The 25,777-nt window shown below is 37.1% G+C and overlaps 1 protein-coding gene across 1 annotated transcript in view; it reads left to right on the top strand.

Moving 5' to 3' along the window:
- The first annotated feature begins 9,773 nt into the window (after nt 1–9,773).
- Nucleotides 9,774–25,777, top strand: part of Galnt5 (polypeptide N-acetylgalactosaminyltransferase 5) — a 53,000-nt gene continuing 36,996 nt past the window's right edge. The window contains exon 1 of the mRNA XM_090343104.1: nt 9,774–11,179. Coding sequence (XP_090199230.1) covers nt 9,774–11,179 — 1,406 coding nt within the window. The remainder of the gene's footprint in view (nt 11,180–25,777) is intronic.

Below are 25,777 nucleotides of genomic sequence, written 5' to 3'. Positions count from 1 at the left end.
CAAGTCATATACTAACTCACATATAACCCCATGTGGAGCCTATGCATGAATTTGCTTCATGACATATCTATATCCATCCACCCTATTTTCTAGATATATACAAAAAAGCTGTGATAACGAATACTCACCCATATGTTTTAGCATGTACACCATTACCTTTAGTCCAGAAACATTTTTTTCTTTGAAAGAAACTATCCATGTAGTAAATATGCTCATAAGAACTGCATGATTATTGACAAATATGTACCTGCAGCTGCATGCTTGTGGCTCACTCCTGTCATCCTAGCTACCCAAGAGACTGAGATCTGAGACTCATGGTTCAAAGCCAGCCCAAGCAAGAAGACCTGGGAAATGCCTATTTCCAATTAACCATCTAAAAGCTGGAAGTAAATCTGTGGTTCAAATAATAAAGTGGTAGGTAGCTGGTTAGTTGATTGGCTCATCAGTGCTGTTCAAAGACTGACCTATGGAGCCTTGCTTTCCCAAGCCACCAGCCTCACAGTTGTCTGATTCTGTTCAATCTGCCTGGCCCAGATAGAAACAAAGTGATATATATTCCCATGGGAAAGGCCTGAGGGGATCTCAGATACTATTAGTCCTGAGATACTGCTGGTGAGAAGCAAAAGAATGTGAGCATCTTCACTTTGGCCTCTTTCTCACCCACTCAGATTGTCTATGCTTCCTTTCTGGCCTCTACAACATATCACTTGCTTATTTCCTGTGCCAATTTCAGATATTGAGAGAAATGTCCAAAGGGCCCCAAGTTCAAGTCCCTTTCATATTCCTCAGTCTAATTAGAGTTTAATGGTTCAGTATTTTGGCAAGGCTCAGATGGAAAGGCTATTTCTAGGTAATGATCACATAATTGGATCCAAAGTCATTATCATACTGTCATCCTACAAAAAAACTATTTTAAACTTCCTCCTGCGGGCAGGGATGGAATTGGTTGGGGGAAGAGGAGAGGGAAAGAACCTAGCTCTTTTGAAAGACTTTCATCCTACTTCTTCACAGCATAGGAATGGTGCCCTGAATTGCCCTTTGAGCTACCATTTGCTCCACCCACAGCCCTTCTTTTTCTGTGCATTTTCTCCTTTTAACCTCTTTGCTGAAGTTAGTCGTCAAACAAAAAGCAGTAAAGCTCAGCAGAGGACAGATAAGGAAAAGAAAAATGATGACAGCTAGGTGGCATGAAATTCCAGAGGATGTTATGGAGGGAAGCACCTAGGAGACTTCGTTTAGTAAGCAGCAAGTTAAATGAGAGAAACTCCATCAGGCCAGGTCTGGGTTTGGTTATCCTCCATCCATTTCATTCTACATGATAGCATAACTCTGCCCAAGCCCTTAAAGAGACTCCCTCAGTTCTTTTCTTAATTCAAGTTTTGAATCCTGTTAGTGATGTCACAGATCTGTTAAAGAATCATTCAGTTTCAACCAAATGGTACTTTTTATCATAAATAATAGCTTTTCAAAGGATAAAGTCATAACTGTGGTCCCTAAAGTATGTATCTTTCCATTAATAAAAGAGGCAACAGAAATGTCATAGTATCTACTAACAACTGATACCTTCTAGGACCTATTACAGAATTCTAAGGCTTCAAATCTGGCCCTTGTGCTTCCTATAAGCAGTGGTCTGTAATATGTTCCTTTTTATTCTTATCAAAAATTGTCACATCATATTTACCCTCATATTACCTTCTGACTCTGCCTTGTGAATACTGACTGTCCACAAATTTGCTTTGTTCTGCTATCATGCTGTGTTTTCCCTGGACTAAATGCCCTGATTTAAATGCTAGGATTCTTATAGGCTGTGATAGTCCTGTTATCTTTCTGTGGTAGCAGAAAGGTTTTCTCAGAATATACACACATAGTGAACAACCATTCGAATATCCTGAAAGACTAACTATAGATTCAAAGCCAAAGAACTGCTATAACACTTAAAAGGCAGAACAACTGTTAAGAAATGATATCAAATTTATTAAGCAAAAATCTATCTTCTCATTGAAGAGATTTGAAGCTAGAAATGAGGTTATGCTTGTCAAGTTCTGACTTATTTGCAATGAGTTGATTAAGAGATATTTTTCATAGAAGATACATATTGAATTCAAATCATATAACAAGATGTCCTGCTAGAGAGTTATCTAGCCTATGAAAATTAAACAGACAGAAAGCCCTCCTTACATGTAAACTGTGTTACTTTACATAAGAGGAAGATAAAAATGTATTTTAAATTTTCACCAGGTAGCTGAATCAATTGATACAGTAACCTTACAAAATTCTTCCAAGAATCACTGTAAAGCTCTAGATTTTTACAGTGCTATTTATTCCAACTACATTATCTGGAATTACAAATTAGACTGTCCAACTGTAGGGCACTTCAAATAACCAACTATTTATTTAGTTTTCTGCTGGTAAAATGAAGACTAAAACAACTGAACTGCAAGTAGCCAAAAAAAACTACACCAAGACCATTTCTTGGGCAATGTGTGTGCTGAAATCAAGTAAAAGTGAACCTCAAATCACTTGTTTTTCCTTTCTTTTGTTCATATTTAGTCATTGTTCAAGGCACTAAATATCAATGTGGCCAGAGAATTGGAAAATAAGAGAAGAGATCCATAGCTGATAGGAGTAACAGAATCTGCTCACTAGATTACTGAAGATCCGCAATGTTGGGCCTCTAATATTGATTTTAACCAACTTCCTAGAGATTTATCAGGGAAACCAGAAGGAAGAAATGCTGGTAGGATCACATGTGACATACACATAACCACCAGTAGCCAAGTCAGTAAATCACATAGTAGTTTAAATAAAGCCTGCCTGGCACAGTGGCTCATGCCTATAATCTTAGCTTCACAGGAGGCTGAGATCTGGGAATTGCAGTTCAAAGCCAAGCCAGGCACTAAAGTCCATGGGACTTTAGTTTTCTTTTTGAGGGTCAATACATGGCAACTGTTTATTACTCCTTTAGCTCATTATTTTTTTCCTGTGAGATGATTTTATTTATTTTAATATAGAGAGGGGTTACAGATAGAAGGTGCATTACTTCTCACACATTGATACTCCTTCGCATGTTTTTGTCCCCATTTCCCTACTCCCACCCTCCCCCCTCATTTTCCCCTCCTATTTCAAATAAACAAGTAAACAGCTATATAATATTCCAGGTAGCAAAGTGGGATACTGTAACAATATGAGATTAATCAAAGGGCAACACAAAAGAAGAGAGAAAAACATAGTACATTAAGAATAACAGTTACTCATACTTAAGCTCTTGTTTCCATGTCCTGTAGTTCCATTAATTTAGCCTCATCCTATATGGCCGTATGTATCCGGGTTTAAGCTAAGGTTTGTAATCCTGTGCTACGAGAGTTCTAGATGTGTACTAATTCTTACAAATGAAGGAAACCATTGAGCCTATGTTCCTTTGGGACTAGCTTACCTCACTTAATATGATTTTTTCCAAGCCTTTCCATTTCCTTACAAGTGGTGCAATGTTGTTCTTTCTGATGGAGGCACAGAATTCCATTATGTATAAATACCACATCTTGATCCAATCATCAACTGAGGGGATCTGGGTTGGGTCCATGTCTTTGCTATAGTGAATAGTGCTGCAATGAACATCATCATTGTGCTAGTGGATTTAGTATGTCTTCATTTCTGGATTATTGGGTAAATGCCAAGTAGTGGAATTGCTGGGTACTAGGGGAGCTCTATATTTAGTCTTTTGAGGAACCAACATAGCTTTCCATAGTGGTTGAACGAGTTTACACTTTCTCCTACAGTGTAGTAGTGATCCCTCCTGGCCAAATCCTCCCCAGCATCTGTTGTTACTAGATTTCTTGACTATTTTAACTGGAGTGAGGTGGAATCTCAGAATTGATATGATTTGCATTTCTTTTATGGCCAGAGATAGTGAGCATTTCTTCATGTGTCTATAGACCATTGTTATTTCTTCTTCAGAGAAGACTTTGGGATGGTTGTTTCTTTGGAGATTTGTTTTGGAGTGATTCAATTTTTTTTTTAGCTGTTGATATATTTTAGATATGAGGCCTTTGTCTGTTGTATGCTTTGTGTGTTGTATGCAAAGTTTCACTTCCTCTTTTCCTATTTGGATCCCCTTTATGCTTGCTTCCTTGCTCTAATACTATGGTAAAGAGGATTGAAGAGAGTGGGCATCCTTGTCTCATTCCTGATTTCAGAGGAAATGGAGATTGAACAACATATTGTTGTACCACCAGTGTCATCAAGGAGATCAGAACAGAAATTCAACCATTATGGGATTGAACAAAAAGGAGAGCACACAAAATACCAGCTCCTTTGGGACACAGCAAAGGCATTAGTCAGAGGAAAATTTATAGCTTTGAGTGCCTATATTAAGAAATTGGAAAAATCGAACAATTTAATGGTGCACCGTAAGCTCTTAGAAAAAGAGCAACAAACCAATCCCAATTCTAGTAGAAGGAAGTGAATTATTAAAAATCAAAGCAGAATTAAATGAATTGGAGTCCTCCCCAAAAAACATAGAAAGAATCAACAAAGCAAGGAGATGGTTCTTTGAAAAAAGTAACAAAATTGACAAACCTTTAGCAAACCTTACCGAAAAAGGAAGGAAGCACACCCAAATAAACAAAATCATGGATGAGAATAGAAGTGTCATGACAGAAATTACCAAGATACACATCATCATAAGGGAATACTTTTCAAACCTTTAAGCCAACAAATTTGAGAATCTAGAAGAGATGGATGAATTTCTAGCCAATATTAACATATCCAAACTGAACCAAGAAGACATAATCTAACTAAACATCAGACCTATCTCAAGTACTGAAATAGAAATGTCAATAAGAGACCTTCCATCCAAGGAAAGCCCAGGGCCAGATGGATTCACAGCTGAATTCTATAAAGCCTTCAAAACAGAGCTCACACCAATACTCCTCAGGCTCTTCAACAAAATTGAAAATGAAGGGTCTTTGCCAAACTCATTCTATGAAGCCACGATAACCCTCATTCCTGAAATCAGACAGGGACTCATCAAAGAAAGAGAACTATAGACCCATTTCTCTGATGAATATTGATGTAAAACTTCTCAACAAAATATTGGCCAACTGTCTTCAGCAACTCATCAAAAAATTATACACTATGATCAAACAGGATTTATCACAGGGGTGCAAAGCTGGTTCAATACACAAAAATCAATATAATTCAACACATCAACAGAAGCAAGGACAAGAATCACATGATTGTCTAAATAGATGCAGAAAAGGCATTTGACAAGATCCAATACCCCTTTATGCTAAAAGCTCTGGAGAAACTAGGAATCCATAGAACATTCCTCAGTATAATAAAGGCCAGCTGTGTATGACAAACCCACAGCTAGCATTATACTTAATGGCAAAAAGCTAAAGCCATTTCCACTAAAATCAGGAACAAGACAAGAATGCCCACTCTCTCCACTCCTCTTTAACATAATAATAGAATTCCTAGCCAGAGCCATAAAGCAAAAAGGAAGCATAAAGGGGATCCAAATAGGAAAAGAGAAAGTGAAACTTTCCCTCTTTGCAGATGACATGATTCTGTATTTAAAGAACCCTACATACTCTACTCCCAAGTTGCTTATCTCCAATTAACCACCAGAAAACTAGAAGTGGCGCTGTGGCTCAAGGGCTAGGGTGGAAGCTTTGAGTTGAAGAGCTCAGGGACAATGCTCAGGCCCAGAGTTCAAAGTCCCATGACCAACACAAATAAATAAATAAATAAAATTTAAAAATAAATAAAGCCTAATTACCAGTTCATTCTTCCTTTTCTCTGTACTGAAACAATGTCTCTTTTCTCCATCAGACTCCTGAATTGTATATCATATAAACTTAAGTCATAGTTGTTACTTTTATGATAGTAAATAAAGTCTCCCTTTCGATGTTTTGTAATTTTTTCCCTTGTTTGCAAACAGCTTGCCTTTTACCTAGTAATGACAAGCCAGAGGGAGAAAAAGGAGCATTTGATCTTAGATCCAATGGCTAAGTGGGAATAAAGAAATATTTACTCTGTTTTAGCACTGTCACACATAGGAAGGATGTAACAAATGTTGACTTTTCAAAAAAATTTTGAGTAAATCCAACTGTCATGACCCTTGGGGTAGGGATATTGTTAGCGGGTTATAGAGTAAATGTTTACAAAGCATTCTACTTTCCTGTTTAAAATAACAATGTGATGCAAACTATCCATAAGAATATAAAGAAGTCTAGCTTTATTTTGAATGCAGATTATAACGTATTGTGCTAAGGTTTGTGTTGATAGGCTTCTACTAAGCATATACACAATGCCATTATGAGAAGAGTGGCCCAACTGAATCCATAATGAAATGAAATAGGAATGGCAGGAATAGAATAACATTAAATGCCTGGATTTATTTCTTGCCCCACTGCTATGATCATATTACTCTTAAGTTCTTTGTTTGATTTGGGGGGAAATCCAGAACACCTTCAACATACACTGTATTCCTAGAACCTCAAGACATTAATGACAATATTAGTGACAGTGTGTATTATTTATAAAGGAAAAGGAGAACCTTGAATGGTTTTCTTCCAGTCTTCCCATTAATCTGAAAGGGGGAATTTATTTTCTTTTTTATACTGCTCCCACATACAATAGAATAACCTGCAAGGTCATAGAGCTAGAGAAGCACATGGACTATGTCCTCAGGCTGTTACACATCCAAGATCCACTTCTTCCAGTCTACACTGTAAGGTACTTTATTTATGTTTTCCCTCCTGATTACAAAAGAATTGTAACTTTTACCTCCTTGTTGAATTATTCTATTAAGTGAAATATTTAAAAGAAATAGAATAGCAAAGTACTTGAGACATATTAGACTTTTCCGAATCTCTATCAAACACTCTTTGGTCTCAGTGTGTGTATATCTTTCTATCTCAGTCTCTCTGTATCTCTGTCTCACATTGTCTCTCCATGTCTCTGTATATATTTGTGTCTCTGTCTCTGCCTTTAGTTTTCTCTATCTCTGTCTATCTGTCACACAGACACTTACACAAATGCTAATAATAGAACCAGTGTTTCTAAGTCACTTTTTTTGGTCTTCAAAATCTTGTATTTTCTTCAGGAACTACTTTTTATCTATGATTTTGCTAATTTGTTATCCCTTCCATTCAACTAATAATTTTATTCTAGACCATTGTGTAACTGTTCATTTTCATCCTGTAAATCTGTTGAGATAAAGCCATCCACACTTACCAAAACTAAGCAATATTTCTATAAAATCCAGGAGGCTTCTTTTCCCAAATTACATATTGTTTACTGTAATTTACAATTTATGCCTCCTATTTGTGTCCACTGATGGCCTAAGAGGTCTTCAAAAGTAAGAGCTGTCAATTTACCCAATATCAGTCAACAACTTACATAGATAGCCCTTGAGCCAGAAAACATTCTCAGTGATACTGGTAGGTGTTGGTACATATGTGGACATTCCAAATCAAAATGAGCAGACACTGAACATAAAAGAGAATCAGACATTTGTAGATCATGTTACTATAGTTGCATTTATCTGAAATAGATTATAGATGATAGATGATAGATAGATATACAGATAGATGAAAGGTGATGCATTAAAAAAATTGGCTCATGAAATTATGAAAGTTGAGATGTTTTACCATGTGCTTTCTATAAACTGGAGAGCCAGGAAAGTTGATAGAGTGATTCAATCCAAAGTTGGAAAGCCTTAGAACCAAAGCCAGCAATATAACATTCAATCTGAGGCCTGAGAAGCTAGGAGATCTCTGGTATAAATCTTAAAATCCAAAGATCAAAGTACTTGGAATTTTTATAAAGTGAGTATAAACTCTCTTAAAGAGAGATCAAATTTGCCTTTCATTTTTTGTTTTCTAAATTTTCAAGTAATTAGACAGTGACCAGTACCTTCACTCACTATGAGACTGCTTTCATTAGTAATTCAAATACCACTTTGCCTCTCTGTTTCTGTCTCTATCTCTGTCTCTCTCTGTCTCTGTCTCTCTCTGTCTGTCTCTCTGTCTTTCTCTGTCTCTGTCCGTCTGTCTCTGTCTGTCTGTCTGCTCTCTCTCTCTCTCTCTCTCTCTCTCTCTCTCTCTCTCTCTGTCTCTCTCTCTCTCTCTTCCCTCTTCTCTCTCGCTCCCTCTTTCTAGAGATTGAACTTAGGACCATGCACTTGCTAAGCAGGTGCTTTACCACATGAGCCATGCCCTCTAACCCTCAAATGCTAATCTCTTCTAGAAATACCTTCTCAGAAAGAAGTATTTCTTATACCAGTCACCATGTTCAAAATCAGAAAGAAGAGATAAAAAGAGAAAGAAGAGTGTTTATTTATACTAGACTACAATATCTCAACTTTGGCTGCATAATTGAAAACCCTGGGAAGATGTTAAAAATACAATATCAGGCTATACTTTCCCTATCAATTAATCAGAATTTGAGGTAACTTGTACTCTGTGAAGTAGTAAGTGCTAGAGCTGAGAATAAGTTTGTCTTTATTAATTCAAACTGCTATACAACCAAGATTATATAATATTTGTTAATTAATTTCTCATCCTTTTGGAGGCTGAGAAGTCCAAGTATAGAAGACTTGATGAGGATATTTTTTTTTTATTTTGGTTCAAGAAGCCTTTTTGCCATGCCCACATCTGGTGGGAGTGATTCTCTTAAGCCCCTTTGCTTCAGGGCACTTATTTCTTTCATAAGAGCTCCAGCTCATCATCTAATCACCTTCCAAAGGTTACACATCCTAACACTGTCACATTGGCGATTCGGGTTTCAACAAGTGAACTGGATGGAGTCACACACTTGCAGATCATAGCAAACTGTCCAGAAACTTTCATAGCAATATGATATATCCAGAGTATGTCTATTAAATCTAGTAATAACAAAAGCTGTTCATTTTTGTTCTTTTTTAAAAGGAAAGTAAAAAAGAAGAATAGTTGGCCTACAAAGAAATACATTCATACCCCTTCAAGGAAGGTTTCTGAATAAATATCAACCTCTGGCAATGAGGTTCTGGGAAACCTCTTCTTTATAAACTATTAATCTCTTACAACTGAAACAAGAAGGTCAGGGATTCAATGTGCAAGCAGAACAATCAAGCACATGGGCATCGCAGGGTTAATGTTAGGAGGGGGATAGTTGGAGTTAGAAAGTAGGAACATATGCCCTCAAAGTTATGTAGTTTACTTTCTGTTTAATTGCCTTTAAAATGTACATAGGCTCTCACATAACACAGAAGGTGAGAGCTGAATGAAGTTTCTGGGTAATGGCTTGAAATGTTTTCCTTATGAGAAGCGGTGTTGAGTTACAGTGTGCAGAGGAAAACTGGGAGGAGAGAAGCAGAAACGCTAGCCCGGCCCCCACTTTTTCTTGGGCTTATAGAAGGTGGTACATGGTCTCCCGGAAACAAGTCAAGTGATAGGTTGAACTGTCCTGTGGCTGCAGTCCACTGCTCCCACAGTGACCTAAGGCTGGTGTTTACCAGAGTTTTGCCAGAGCTAGCTGAGCAGGCACAGATGCTCTGCTATGAAATGCCACGCAGGCAGAGACTGACAGGCAGTAGGAGCTGAGCTCTCCCCTTGGACTGCTGTTTCCTGTCCCGCTGTGTTAAGGGAAGGGGGGTGTTTTATGCCAACTCTGCTGCTGCTGCTGCTGCTGCTGCTGCTGCTGCTGCTGCTACTACTATTTCGGCTCTCTCTCCACCTCAGGTAAGCAGACTCAGAGGGAGGGCAGGCTGCAAGAGAATCCTTTGTACCATGAACAAGATCAGAAAGTTTTTCCGAGGAAGTGGGCGAGTCTTGGCATTTATATTTGTGGCTTCTGTCATCTGGCTGCTCTTTGACATGGCAGCTCTCCGCCTCTCATTCAGTGAGATCAATACCCGAGTCCTCAAGGAAGACATCCTGAGGAGGGAACATATAGGATTTAGAGTTCAGCCAGCCCAAATGAAGATTCTTTACAGCAGCATCCGAGAGATGAGGCCTTCCCCAAGGGGCCCTGGGAAGCGAGGATGGGGCAAAGATAACTTGAGAAAGATTGATGAAGGTGCACTCAATGTTGAGGATGATTTGAATCATTCTGAGAGGGGAAGAAAGATGCAGAAGTCCCTGAGAAGGGGAAAAGGTGTGCCATTGTGGCATCCTGCATATCCGCAGACCCTCCCTGTGACTCTTATGCTTCAGAAGGCAGAGGGAAGAGACAGCAAACCCGAAGCCGCCACTCTCCAGGTGACACTGAAGCCAAGCCCATTGGTTAATATTTCAGTACACGCAGGACCCACTGGTGTACAACAAAAGGGCCCAAAGAATCATAGGCTCAGCCATGTCACAACCAAACAAGCAGCTGCAAGGGACCTGAATGTGACCATCAATCATAAGGCTGACAGATCAAAGCAGCAATCACAAGCAATGGTCACTAAGTGGACACACCCAGCCAGCCCACCAGCACTGAAATTTGGGGAGGCTGTAGACTTAAATGAAACTGAGACTCAGAGCAAAGAACGAAAGACAAATAAGTACAAAGCCCATAAAGATCTTCCTTTTATCAAGTTGATTGCAGACTTGGATGTATTAAAGAAGCAGCCCATGAATGAGATACGTTTGGGAGGTTTGCCAAAGGATGATGGAGCCATAGTAGCTCCTGGGAGGAAAGGCAATGTTTCTGAAAGCCAGGTTGTGATTATAACTAAGGAAGAGGAGCTAAAGACATACACCAAACCAGTTTCCAATTCTCAAACCCAAACTGAATTTCCTAAAATATTTGGTAGAAACCAAGTAAAACCCTCTTCCAAGAGCAGAAGTGGCACATCTTTCACTTCATCTGCTTTGTGGAAATCAACAGTGTCTCAAAATAAACGAGCCCTAGCTGGAGGATCAGGGCCAGCAAGAGTCAATATAACTGTCAAGGCCAAGTCTGCAGAACACAACCAAACTCATACAAAAGCCCTTCTACCTGAAAATCATGGAAAGCACCCTGTGTTGAAGCTAGATGTGACACTTTCTCCAAGGGACCCCAAGGCACCAGGTCAGTTTGGACGTCCTGTACTTGTTCCTCCTGGAAAGGAGAAGGAGGCAGAACGAAGGTGGAAAGAAGGAAACTTCAATGTCTACCTCAGTGATTTGATCCCAGTGGACAGAGCCATTGAAGACACAAGACCTGTTGGGTAAGACATATTTTTCTTTCTTTAATTCCAATTTTCACTCTCGTATAGATAATATTTATTTCTAGATAACTTAGTATATATTTTAGTTAACTAGAAAATTAAATCAGCACAAATTATTGACATTGTCCAAATACCCACAGAGAAAAATTTCAATATTCTCATATATAACCTGTTTTATTTCTGCACCATCTTCTTTTGCCCACATCTCTATTAGCTCCTTCCCTTTGTTGGAAATCTTTTTAAATGACTAGATGAATCAGTTCATAATAAAACATACATGAGCGGTAGACCTTAAAGTTGAACTCCATTATAACAATGATAATGGAATACATTCTTAACCTGGAACTTTTCAGTATTAGCATTGTTATCCTGGAACAAATCTGGGACACTTACATATGTGGAACCCAGCTATGTGGAATCTTCTTTGTATTCCTAGAATTATATCTTTACCAGTAGAACTCTACCTAATCATGAGCAATGATAATAGCAAAGGAAGAAGTAACTTTAGTGCCCGAATTTCAATGTCCTTCATGGTTGAGAATGATAGACATATCATTGGTTCATTTATATGGAATAATGATGTTGGCAAAGTCCATCGGTAAAGAGTCAACACCTGTAGGATGTTTTAAAGTATAATTAAGAGTCTCTCACATTTGTAGAGTATGACCATTTACAAAGAACCTACATGCATAAGGCTTAACTTTTGTTAGAATTCTAGAAAAAGGTGGCAGACTTCATAGCCCAAAGTAAGAGATAAAGGAAGGGCACTCAGAAATGTGTCTACTACATTTCCCAAAGCAGTGTAGCAGAAGCTATCCAGTGTCTTGAGGAACTATTGTTCAAAGATTTAAATCAGTTAAGTCATCAGAAGGTGGCTGATATCACAGATATTTGATCTGATTCAAATACATTTTAGATTCTGATTCCTTTTGGTTCCCTCAAAATTGAGGTACTTTGTGGCCATATGTTCACTACCCATTGATAATATTCAGTTTTCCTAAGCCAAGGGATGATTGCTTAGAATTAGATGTCAAGATTGAAACTTGAACACAAGTAGTACACAGACATTGGTTTTGTTTGGCTTCTGTAGAAAACTCTTCTTTTTACTTATCCAGTATTTCTAGGAGAAACGCACTTAAAGACAAACCCATATTCATACCAGAGTAAGACCAACATCTTCATTGTCATGTCAGCTGCAACAGGGTCATTTTTAATAATTTAGTCTTTTGCAAACCAGCCATCTACTAACTTCCTGCTTACCTGGAACCAGGTGTCATGCGTGTTCCTCATTTTGGTAAATGCATCCTTGATGAGAGCACAGAAACATACACAGATGAGAGAACTGAGGCTGTGGGGAACTTACCTTGACTGTGATCATTGAGCTAGTAATCGAAAGAAATTGCTAAAAATTCATGCTAACAATTATGATGTTATCTCTCTCCAATTTCTTATGAATTATTCCCAAAAGTGAATCCCGAAAATATATTGGACCAGTTCTAGCCTGAACTCGTATATATGACAGGAAGCATACACTGGCTTTGAGCTCAAAACACAGGGAATGTCATAGTTAAGACAGTTTTGGGGTGTGTTCCTAAGTGGCCCAACACACCTAGACTGTTGTAGAATCTGGGAGAAATCAGACACAGCACAAAAGCACAAGTTTCATCTCCACGCCAGAGAAAGACCAGTGTGTGGAGGCTAAAAGCAAGTAATAATGATATTGTCATCATGGTTTTTTTGAAGGCTTGATAGTGCCCAGGGCTTGTTAGTTTATAATGTGGTTTGTGAAAGTGAAGCATGACAGCTCAGAAATGGTACAATGAGAAATGAACTTGTGTGCTTGAGACTAATGAGTCAGAGAATATGTAGCTGGGATCCTCCCTCATCATTCAACCCACCCTGAATAAATATGGCCACAACTCCCGACAAGCTTCTTGGCTTTGGTTCTCCTACAGAAGAGGAGACAAGCTAACCACCAAAGAGTTTTCATTTTGAGATCCCTTACCCCTTTGTGTCACTCTTCCTTGAAATTTAACTCACCTTTCTTCTTTAACTCATACATTCTGATTGCCAATGTATGCATGCAAATGTATATCGAATGAATAATGGAAGAACATTCAAATGAAATACACTTGGTGCATTGGGTTGTAAGATTTGGAGTAAAGTGTATATATTGCTATTTGTATTTTGATTTTATTTATTTCAGTTTTACTCAAAAAGTATTTGAGCTCTCTTCTAGAACATTTGATAATTTCTAATATAAATTTTCAAAGTTATATGAGAAGTAGGGAGAAATAGCAAATTCGAATATAATAAAGAAATGTGTGAGAGACTACAAGAGCACAAGTAAAAGAGTTGCCCTTAAAATAGCTATAATATTATAAGTGTTTATCTGATTAGGGGGAGAGAAGAGGAACAGTAAAATGGTGAGAAAAAGGACAAAGAGTGAACTAATACAACAGCAATACCCACAAGACAAAATGTTAGAGATAGTTATTACAAATAAAGGACTTTGTTACCTGGTATTTTGTATATACGTTTGTTGGTTTATTTTAAATAGGAAAGGGAAGGGGAAAAAGAAGATGATTGAGGGGGTGGGGGGAGGGAAATGGGTACAAAAACATGAAAGTAGGTGTCAATGTGTGAGAAGTGATGTACCCTCTGTCTGGCGAATGTAACTGTGACCCCTCTATACGTTACAATAAAAAATGTTAGAAATAAACTTTACAACTTGGGTGAAGAAAAGTGGGAGAAAAATGAGGACAAGAGTAGCAGTGTCCCACAAGAAATGTATTCATGACCTTACATATGTAACCCTAACCCATTGGTACATCAACCTGGCAGTAAATTTATATTTAAAAATAAATAACTACATTAGTAGCCCATTGCAACCTTCCAGTGTCAAGAGTTTGAGGGAATATCTCTTATACTGCCTTTTATAGTTTATCCAAAATGTACTGTCATAGATTTACCATAATCACTGGATTATAACAGTCACTGAATATTGATTGAAAAATATAAAAACCATAGGCATTCTACTTTCAGGTAAATTAAATTCACTCAAGAAAAACAACAACTAGATAATTGTAAATCCTTGGAAGTGAATTAACTAATACTCTAGGACAAAGTTGGTATGAAGTGGAGAAAATGAGGACAATCTCTCTTTAGTTCCAGAATCAGACTCCCTTTTCCAACCTGTTCTCTTCCTCTTCCCCACCAGACTCTTTAAGGACCATTTCTAAGATATTGCCATGCACAATCTTTTCCTGAAGCAGTCTCTTATCATCAGCAATACCCAAATATCCTCTTCTGGATGCCCAATACTTCTGCCCCTCATGGTGGGTCTCTGGCACAATGCACACATCATTATCCCTAAAGTGGGCCTTCACACAATCTTCTGACTATTCTCAGACATTCTGCTCATTATTTTGTTCTAATGTTTTTTATTAGCTGGTCTCTTCTCCTGTATGTCTTCTATCCTTTTCTTACATGGCTTTCATCATTTGTCCTCACAAAAGGGAATTCAGCATTACTCAGAAATCCAACTGCAGTGAATCTCCCCTAAACCACCATGATGTGACTGTGTCCTCTGAGTTCCAATGAAATTATAATGTGTGCAGTCTTCCTGATACTGAGATGATTCACTGTCTGTTCTCTCTTCATGAAGGACTAAAGTCTTGAGCTTTTCTTTTCTTTCTTTCTTTTTTTCCTTCTCACTAAAATAGCTTCTAAGAGAAATGGCTTTTTACTTTATTTCATACTCTTGGTATTGAATTCAGTACTGTAGAATATTCCAAAGATGTAAGTTTGTACTATACAGATTTTGAAGGCACATTTCTCTAAAACGTTTTTAAATCAATTCCAATTTAAGAAAATAAATGAGAAGTAGCAATTCAAATGAGGCTTATAATTAGTCATATTATAAATTAATAATTATATCCTAATCTTTCCTTTTGAAAGCATAGACTATATTAGCATATTATCTAAAGTAAATATGCTGTTTAAAGCTGATTTATTTATTAATTCATGTTTCTTCATTAGTTCATATTTTCTCATTGCATGGTTTTTGTAATTTTAAAATTTAGACTTTAATCAAGAAACATCTATTGATTTTTTGTGGGAATGCTTTATGTTAGTAAGTAAAATATGATTTCATCTCAGCCTGTAATCTTTGCATTTAAAATATAGTACCCTTTTGACACTTAAAATCTCACATTTAATTATTTCTATAAAACCACTAATCTTTGTAGTTCTTGCTCTTAATTATTGGAATTTGTTTAATTGTCAATAATCAACACAAGTAGAATAAACACACAGACATATACCCCGCATGTACTCCCAAACACAAACACATACATTTTCCTGAACTGTTGTCATACCTACTGAAAATGCAGGGCAGTTCTATTTGGAAAATTTTGTCTTTTGGCCTGCAGCTATAGTAAAGCTGAAACTCCAAAAATGAATTTATCTTAAGAGTTCACTTCCTGAATCAGAAATTTGAGTGAGGAAGAAGGTTCAAATGAAATTTTGCTGACTGCATTTTTTTCAAGTGCAATAAGAATTATGGCATGTTCATTTACCTCTGCTTTGTTATATAACATTACTCAATTGCTAGTTTAATGCTTTGCTGCCTCTGCAGAAGAACTCTGGCAAGACCCTCAATGAAACCATAAAATAGGTCTTCATCCTCTTAGTTCAGAGCTGGGACGGTCAACCAATAATTTGATTCCTTCCTACACAGCTAAGGAGAGTTTTCTTTTGGCATGCATGAAAAACAAAGATAGTTGTGGTCATTTACCACAAACCAGTCTAACTTAGTGAAGGGAAAGGAAAACTTTCTGGAACTTTTAATATTGAACCTAGAAGGTCAAATGTCATAGTAACCCGTCTATACATGGCCCTGACAATAAAAAAGCCGTAGTAATGAATTACTACAGGAGAGAGAAAAGGACAAGCTAGAAGATAGAGCATAGCTAATCATATTTCTTCCAAACTACAAGCTTCTAATACTTTATGAGGCTGAGAGGAAAACAAAATCTTGAAGTTAAAGGAAATCTAAGATTAATTTTATCTGAGATGATTATTTTAACTGACAAACTTGAACACACATGAACTTGTGAGCATGTATGCATTTCTAAGTTAGGAGTAAGTCTCTGTCTCACTGAAAATTCATGTATACGAGCATGATATTAAGTGGAGTCTGTTAAGAAGCAAAAGCTAGGCCATAATCTACAAAGGTTAAACGTGGCTTACAGATGCTTGTGGAGCCTTTGTATACTGTATCTCACTCTCCACATGGCAGACTTGTTCCCATAAGAAGAAGAAAATAGGTAGAAAAGAAAAATCTAATTAAGAAAAAACTTTTCCTGCCACTAATTCAAAGCAAAAAAAATCAAACAGTGCCTAATTAACTTAACACTGAGAAATATTAAAGCAAATAATTAATTTATTTCTTAAATACTCTCTAAGACATAGAATCCCCTTGGGAAAGATTCATTAGTAAATGTAAGATTCTGAACCTAGTACATGGCTTTTTCACATATGTAACCCAGGGCTCAATTTAGCTACCAGCCTAATTTTATTGTGTATGTGAGTATGAGTATGTATTGCTAGTACCAGGGCTTGACATCCGGGACTCACATCCTTCAAGTATTTGCTCAGGGCTGGCATGCTATCTTCACCTGAATTATACTTCCTCCAGCCCAGTATTTTTTTTCTGTTTTTTTCCTGGTTAATTGGAGATAAGTCTCACAGACTTTTCTGGCCATGACTCTAGGCTGCTTCAAACCATATGCTTCATATCTCAGTCTCTTAAGTAGCTGGGGATATGGGCATGAATCATCAGTGCTAGATTAAATTTTATCAAATTATTGGTACATTTTCTTGAGTTACAAAAGTAACTTTTTGAGGGGTCCTCTGGCTAACTCATTCGAAACAGCACTCAAGTGGTTTTGTTATTGTTTTTGTTTTCCCCCAAAGGGCCAGAAAATTCAGGGGGAAATAATTAAAGGATGTGTCTTACTTGTTTTCAAAAAATGAAAGAAGTTAGATTTCTCTGAACAAACATTAATAATATGCTGAACTCAAGAATCTTTTAACTTGTCCCTGCTTCTAAAATGCTGGCATTTGTAGGCTTCAGTAATGGGGAGAAACAGGTTTTATGAAGGCTTTACTTGCCTTTTATTTGTATTCACCTTTGATTCTGAAAATGATTCCTCCAGGTAGATACTCCAACCATCCCAGCTGTACCTTCAGATAAGCTGAGACTTGCATAGGAAGCTGAAGTTTCAGACACTAGTGGCAGGCCATTTGAATAGTGGCAAGTTATTCCATTCCAATCAATATCTGCTCATTTCCAGGCAGCTGGGAACTCTCTACTTTCATGGACCTCATCTCATTTGATCCCTGCAACAGCCTAACAAAGTCCCTCTTTAAGCCAGGTGCAGTGGCTCATGCTTGTAATCCTAGCTACTCAGGAGGCTGAGATCTGAGGATCACATTTCAAAGCCAGCCCGGGACTAAAAAGTTCATGAAACTCTTATCTCCAATTAATCACCAGAAAACTGGGAGTGGTGCTGTGGCTCAGGGGTAGGGCAATAATCTTGAACAGAAGAGCTCAGGGACAACGCCCAAGACCAAAGTTCAAGCCCCATCACCGGAAAAAAAAAGTCCCTCCTTTTTAACAAATATGGGCAGAGGCACATGAGCACACACACACACACACACACACACACACACACACACACACACAAGTAACTTGTTCAAAAAACCACAACTTACATGTGACAAAGTTGTACCCCCAAACCTTTGTCTTCTGATTCTTCCTATATAGTCATAATTCCACTTCACCACTTTGGTTCCTCCAACTCCAGCTATATCCCTATCATTACATGCCTGAAAGAAAACTCTCCCTTGCTGAGATTCCCCCGCCCTCCTCCATGCACACACACCAAAAAAAAAAAAAGAAAGAAAAAAAGAAAGAAAAGAAGGAAAGAAACAAAGAGAAAAAAAAAAAAGAAGAGCCCTGCTCATTAGGTTCTAGGCAATAATGTAAGTGTATCTGCATGTTATGTGTGCCTTTTATATGTATGAGTGAGTGTATGTGCATATTTTTATTCTAGGCAATCATTATAGCAGCACAGTGGAGGAGATTACTTCTCAATTGCTTCACCAGGAGGCTTTCAAAAACAAACAAACAATATAGCTGTTATTCTATCCCAGGTAATTTGACACTCAAAAGAAAAATTTCCCAACTTCTAATTCTAATGCTCTTTATACAGGCTGCAGCTCCTCCTTCCTTTGTTCATTGCAATCATATGACTGTGGAAGAAATTAGATACTTTTCCTTATACCTAGGTCAGAGATATGAGAAGGTAAATAAGGCTAATGTTGCATCAAAAACAGAGAAATATTAAGTGAGGATTCTAAAGTGATTGACTCAATCTCCTATGCAATAGAGGAGGTGTGAGGAGGAAAGCAAGTTGGTTCAGGTCACACACAAATGAGCATGGCAGCATTACTTCCAAGGTGCCCTATCCTTCACTCAGGGCTATTTTTGTCTCCTCACACCACCTCCTACAATTCTCCATCCCATGCCAGTTCCACCCTGACAGCTGTCTGCTAGAAATAGGCTATTGTTATAGTAGCAAAATTTGGTGCTAGGAGTAACTTATATTTCTGATCTGGAGAATAAGTTGCTCTAGTGGATAGACTCTGGCCTAAAAAAACCTCTAGTATGAGCTGGCTTAAGACCTTTGGAAGAGAGGAGAGAATGTGACTTAAATGTTCTCAGCTAGTAGCCAGGTGACTTTCACTCTCAGTGATAGTCTACCCTAGAAAGAAAAAAGCAAACTTCTTATATCATTATATCCTCTTATCAGTCAGAGGCAAAGAAGTCCCAATATACTAAGGTCTGAGGGAAAAAAATGTAATTCCAGGCAGAGTTCCTCAGCGGGAGGCAAAATTCTCCTGATGCTCCCAAAGATACCAGAGCTCAGGGAGGGAAGGCCCCGAAGGGCTCCCATCTAAGCTGCAGTAGAATTGCAAATGGAAGTTGAGAAAATATTCTCCCGACCTTCTGTTCAAACCCGTGAAGACAGAGACTTGACCCACATCATACATTTTGCCTGTATTGGAATAAAATGAAAAATTCATAGAAATGAGAGAATGCTATCATTTCCTTGATCTTCTGATTTGAAACCTTTATTTGATAGGCTACATTCAAATCAGGTTCATGGCAGAGCATGCAGCACACAGAAGCCGAGAAGGTGAAATACATCCCATTCGGAGTCTCTTTTGATAAATGATTGAGTGCTTGGTGGATTTAGATTAAGGGACTGCCTGAGAAAGGACTGTGTGTCTGGTCAGAATGAGGACATTTGCATTATGGGTCATCAAAGGTTGTCATGTTGGTCTTCTATCATGAAATCTACTAAATATTTCTGCACCCATAGCTCTTGAAATATTATGGCTCTTCTATGATACAGATTGCACAGTCTTCATCTGAAAAATGAAGAAACAGAGCTTCTGAAAGGTTAAGAAAGATTAAGTGACTGGCCATAGTAGCTGTGTACCAAGGAAAGCCAGAAAGGACTCAAAATTGGTTTCTTCTCTCCTTTACCAACTTGAGTTTTTCTGTTCTAGGGTAAATGTATTTTGGCTAGCTACAGGATATTGAGTTCACTTACTTTATAGCCACTATGTAGTACTTGAACAGGCCTCAGTAATCAGAACTCAGATATTCCCCAAACAAAAAAGTAGAGTTTCATTTTAATGACAATGAAACAGTCTGAGTTAATTTTAAACACATAATACAAATAGAATTTCTAGTGACAATAAGTTTATAAGCACAGAATTATCTTGCATTAAAGTGAAATTTTAGCTAAATCAGGGTTTCCAATAAGAAAGTAGTAATAAAGACAAGTTACTTTTCCCCAGGGTCAATGGAAGACCACTTGGAATGACTGTTGAAACCTATGAACACTAGGTGAAATTGAATGACTATCACTACAAAGAGTTCTTTGGTGCAAGAGTTCTTAATTCTGAAACCTTTCTGTGCTGACCCATTGTGCGTTCAAACAAAATAAGCATGACAATTTTGGAATTTTTTCTAGACACTAGAAACCCATTCACTAATACAGTAGATCCGGTTTTATGTCAAAGTCTCCCTCTGAAACTTTGTAGGTAAATCTCTGATAGAACTTTCCTGCCCTTTTACTGGCACTAGTATGGTCTCTACCACGCCATATACCTTTGGATAGTCTCTGCAAAGTTCCTTAACACATATAAAGTATGATGTTTTTCAATAATTGGTAGAGAGTTTAGCTAATTGCTAGAATATAATCGTGAAATCTAATAGGAGTTCTATACAATATGCCCACATGGAAGTATGATAAAACCAAGGCACCCTGGACAATGCGGGGATGAAGTATCAGGTAAGGTATTTGGTGATTGGAGATGCCATCAGCAAATCTAACATCTTACAGCTTTGCTAAATTCCTCATTCCAAACTAACTGACACAGTAATTCTTAGAATTTCCATCTAAAATAGATTTTTTTTTAAGAACCTACTGGTTCATATGATAAGAAAAGCCACATCATATGAAGGTTAACTCTTCAAAATGTGTTTTTGATTTGTCACTGTATATGTCTAACATTTAGTTCTCAGAATTTCACAGCTAGCCTTGTTAGTTCACACAGAATTTATTCAGCTGACCTTTGCTTTTTTAGAGCTGATTTATTACTCTTCAGCACCAAATGTTGAAAGAACATTTAGGTGTGAGATATGCATCTCTCATTAATTTACATTATGAAACTGACACGTGAAGATATAGGCTGTTCCAGCTGTCTTGGGCTCCCTCCTTCCACTACAGCCATTACCTCCTCTTCTCTGCCCCACAGAACCCATAATTAAACATTTAACCACTTTGCTTTAATTTCCTCCAAGTTTTCTATCAGTCTTTTTTCCTTCCTCACTGTTGTGATGACTCCTAGACTTGAATTGTTCCAATAGTTTGTTATTCCCATGTACCCATCTTTAGTCAAACAAATCATATGCTTGCATCATGGAAAGAAGGTGTCATCTCCAGCTTGAGAATGTGATCAATAACTTCCAGAAATGTTTTTGCATGCAGCTGGCAAGCACTGTTTCTCATTGCCTATAATTCCGGTACCAGTATTCTCCATTCTCCTCAACTAGTCTAGTTCATTAGCAAATAACCAATGAGAGCTAGTTTTAGTTTTTCATTCTTTCCAAATGAACCTATTTGTATACATTGACCCCTCTTGTCTTTCTGCCTCAGAGGAAAATGTCTCAACCTACCATTTAGGCTTCATATTTAAGCTCTCTCCCATCTCATCCCAATCTTTCATCTGCTAAATATGAATTTATAAAATATTTGTATGTAGGGCCGGGAGTTTGGCTTAGTGATAGAATGCTTGCCTAGCATGCACGAAGACCCGGGTTCAATTCCTTGGTACCATGTACATAGAAAAAAGCCAGAAGTGGTGCTGAGGCTCAGGTGATAGAGCTCTAGCCTTGAGAAAGTCCAACGACAGTGCTCGGGCCCTGAGCTCAAGCCCAGGACTGGCACAAAAATATATATATTTGTATGTACAACTATGGGAAAAGCTGTGGTAAGCTAGAAAACTTTGATCCAGATGCAGGGAGTTCTAGATTCAGAAAATAAATAAGACTGATAAATTCTTTGAGAGAAACATATATTACTGTAAGAGACAATATTAGAAGTGAATTATATTCCATAATAATGCAATATTATAATGGTCAAGGAAAACTTCTCTGCAGAGGATATAGTTAAGCTAAAACCTAAATGGATAGAGAATACATTGAGTAAACATGGAGAGGTACTCAAAGTTAAGAAGACATAGTAAATTAGGTTATGATAGAGAATGTGGTCTTTCTTTTTCCTTTTCCCAGTCGGGATTTAATAATTTTAAGAAAAACATTGTTCAATATATGACAAAGACTGAGAATTCCAGTCCTGACAGGAGACTTCTGCAGCAACCCTAGAGGAAGACAGTGAATGTTGAAGAACAAGGGTAGCAATGTAGAGGTATAAAGACTGTATAAAGATTATAGAAATATCCAGGTAGCACAATGAACAGAAGTTAATGGTTTGATTAAAGCAAATTTACTCTAGTTAAGAATGGCATCTATATTTTATTGATGTGATTAAAAAGATAAATGCAGAAGAACCAGTTAGTTACATTGCATGAAGTAAAAATATCTTCAGACATTTTATATCTTAAGATGCATGTGAAACACATACAGGGGCATGTAAAGTGGTTAATTTGATATGTGTCTGAAATTCACATCTTGTCAAGATGCACATTTGGAAGATGTTATCAGATTTAAAATGATGACTATAGATGGTATCATACAGTAATGTAATACATAGGAAATGAAAGTCTGGGACCCAATTTGGAGCATGTGCTTATATTGAATAACAGGAAAATGCTAAGAAAGTGAGTGAAAGAGGAAAGCCAATGAGTAGTAGCAGGAAAATGGAAGAATGTAAGTTCTCATGGGACCAGAAAACATGGGGAAAGACTACGGGAGACCAGATTTGTCCATTTTACCAACTGTCACTATACTGCTGATTGATGAAAGCAAGGAAATATCAGTCACTAATTGTAATCAATGTATGTTCTTCCACTTTCCCTGATGTCATGAATATGCTTCTGTCCCTTTTATTCATGAGAAGGATGGGAATGAGATGATGAATTTGCTCTACATTTCACCTGGCTACCCTCCTACCTCTCTCATTCCTAAAATTTGTTGCTACATAGTCTACAAAATACTGTCCATTCCTGAACCTACTTTTGAATATTTACTTATTTTGCTCTATCCTCATCCTTTTTCTTCTTGAGAAAATTGAGTCTCATCACTCTAGCATTTCCATGCTTGCTGGTTCTTTGCTTTCTCTCACCAGAGATCCTGACAATTGCATCCCTGCATGAGAGACTTCTATCATTTTGCAAAATAAATTTTAGAGCTTAAAGTTTGATGATTTCCAAAATTGTCTTCAATTGTTCATAGTTATGCAATGAAATACAATTCTTTGATTCTTAAAATTACTTTACTTCGTATTCTTTATTTTCCAGTAAATAGAAAAATTGAGGATTAATGTTAGAATTCACTATTTTGTATTGCTAATAGACACATCTATGGATTTTTATGTAAAAACTCATAAACTTCAAGAAAGCCTCATATGTAGTAAGAAAAAAAACAAGAAAGAATGCTTTCACAAAATCATTTACTCTAAGAAAATGTGCCCTTTCCTTAGAGGTTGAGGGGCACAAAATAAATACATATGTCTTTTGTGTGTGGGAGGGGTCTCATGGGGCTTGCACTGTCCCTGAGCTCTTCACTTCAAGGGTACTGCCCTACCTTTGAGCCAAGCCCCACTTCCTGTTTTCAAGAGGTTAATTGGAGATAAGAGTCTCAGGTTCTTTTGTGCCTGGGCTGGCTTTGAGACTGGATCCTGAGATTTCAGCCTCCTGAGTAGCTAGGATTACAGGCCACCTCGCCTGACTATATGTCTTTTTTATTCAGCTTTTTATAGTATTTTGACTTATTAAGTGCTTCAGGTAAATTGATAGAAATGGTCCTCAAAAGACAACATATTATATATGTGTTCATGCTGTATATCATATTTTAACTTATGTAGTACATCAGGTAGATTGATAAAAATAGCTCATCAAAGGCAAATAACATATATTTATATATTATGTACTGTATAATATATTACATAAGACATATATTTATGTAATTTATTTATTTAATAGATACCTATATTAACTTATATAATAAATTATAGAATGTATATGTATATTTACATATAAATGTAAATATATAGGTAAATATAATTATAGAAGTATATATTTATCCACTTTACATTTATATATTAATACACATATTAATAGATTGACACATAAATATATCATATTTATATTGTAAATAAAAACTAATAATATAATTTATTTATTACAAATGGATGAGTATGTATGTAAATATCAACTATCATACATTTATATATTTAATGTATCTACATATAAGTATATTTTTGTTCCCCATTACTTCAAATTTCAAGACTTCATATTAGTCCTCTATATTTTTTTTGCCAGTCCTGGGCCTTGAACTCAGGGCCTGGGCACTATCCTTGGATTTTCTCAAAGCTAGAGCTCTTCCACTTGAGCCACAGCACCATTCCTGGCTTTTGCTATGTATGTGGTACCAAGGAATCAAACCCAGGTATTCATGCATGCTAGGCAAGCACTCTACCACTAGGCTAAACTCCCGGCCTAGTCCTCTATTTTTAAAAATATTAGTCATGTAAACAAGGAGAATAAATTAACTTTACATTAGAGCTTAAGTTTCCGAATTAGCCTATTAATAACTCATGGGTCATTTATTTTATTTCATTTTGTTTATTTTTTTAAGACTCAGTACTGCATGATATGTAAGGCTTTTTTGGTTACTATGATAGCCAAACGTTTTCAGAAAGCGTTGAATTATAGAGAAGTGGTAAATTTGCTTCTCATTTCTTAAGAATATCATGTGGCAATACATAGTAGGAGATCTTTGTATATTACATGTATTTAGTTTTAGGATAGTCAGGTTTTTAATATCTGCTCTATAGTTAATGGGTTAAAGTTTAAAAAAGTTATTTATCATCTACAAACCAGTAATTAGCAAGAACTGATACTTGCTCACATATTTATCTGATTCTCAGACTCCTAGTTTTAGTAAAGAAAACCAGCTCAACAATGTGCTGTCAACAGTAAAATGTAATGAATATATTTTACTATGTTCTCTCTCTCTCTCTCTCTCTCTCTCTCTCTCTCTCTCTCTCTCTCTCTCTCTCTCTTTCTCTCTCTCTCTCTCTCTCTCTCTCTGTCTCTCTCTCTTTCTTTGTTGTTCGTGGAACTGGCCAGGGCCTTGTCCCTGAACTCTTCAGCTCAAGGCTACCACCCTACTCCTTGAGCCACAGCGCCACAGTGCCTGAGTGCCTGGGCTAACTTTGAACCATGATCCTCAGATCTCAGCTTCCTGAGTAGCTAGAATTACAGGCATAAACCACCGAGCCCAGCTTTTACTGTGTTTTCTTTCATTTATCTTTCTTATTTATTAATAAGCAATGTATAGCCATGTTATTTTCACAAAACACTAGCTCTCACAAATGTCGTATCTACTCCTAGCTGTTTTCATTCTTGTGGATTTATGTCTTCCTGAATGGTTAATTATAGAAACAGACTGAACCAGAGTTTCATTCCCAGCCCTACTAAAGGTATTATTATGAGCTAGTCTCTTTGGTGGTTTCAAGCATTCATTTATAAGAGAAAGAAATACAAGTGGGTTGTGGTTTGAGTCAAAATTAGAGAAAGCAGTTATAATGTTTATTTATGATTACTATTAATCATTACATTACTAACCAGAGATGGGGTAGCAGGATGGTAAATTCCATTGAAATTCTCAGAAATTCCAAAGGAAAGTCCTCCATTAAAAGCAACATAAGTAAGACAGGAATGAATTCAAGCAATAAGACAGTCCTGGAAAACACCAAGACCAGTGGCAAC

The sequence above is a fragment of the Megascapheus bottae genome, chromosome 12, assembly GCF_031878675.1.
Source record: "Megascapheus bottae isolate mThoBot1 chromosome 12, mThoBot2.hap1, whole genome shotgun sequence".
Classification (NCBI taxonomy): domain Eukaryota; kingdom Metazoa; phylum Chordata; class Mammalia; order Rodentia; family Geomyidae; genus Megascapheus; species Megascapheus bottae.
The sequence above is the reverse complement of the archived record's forward strand: the minus strand, read 5'-3'. Positions and strand labels throughout refer to the sequence as shown.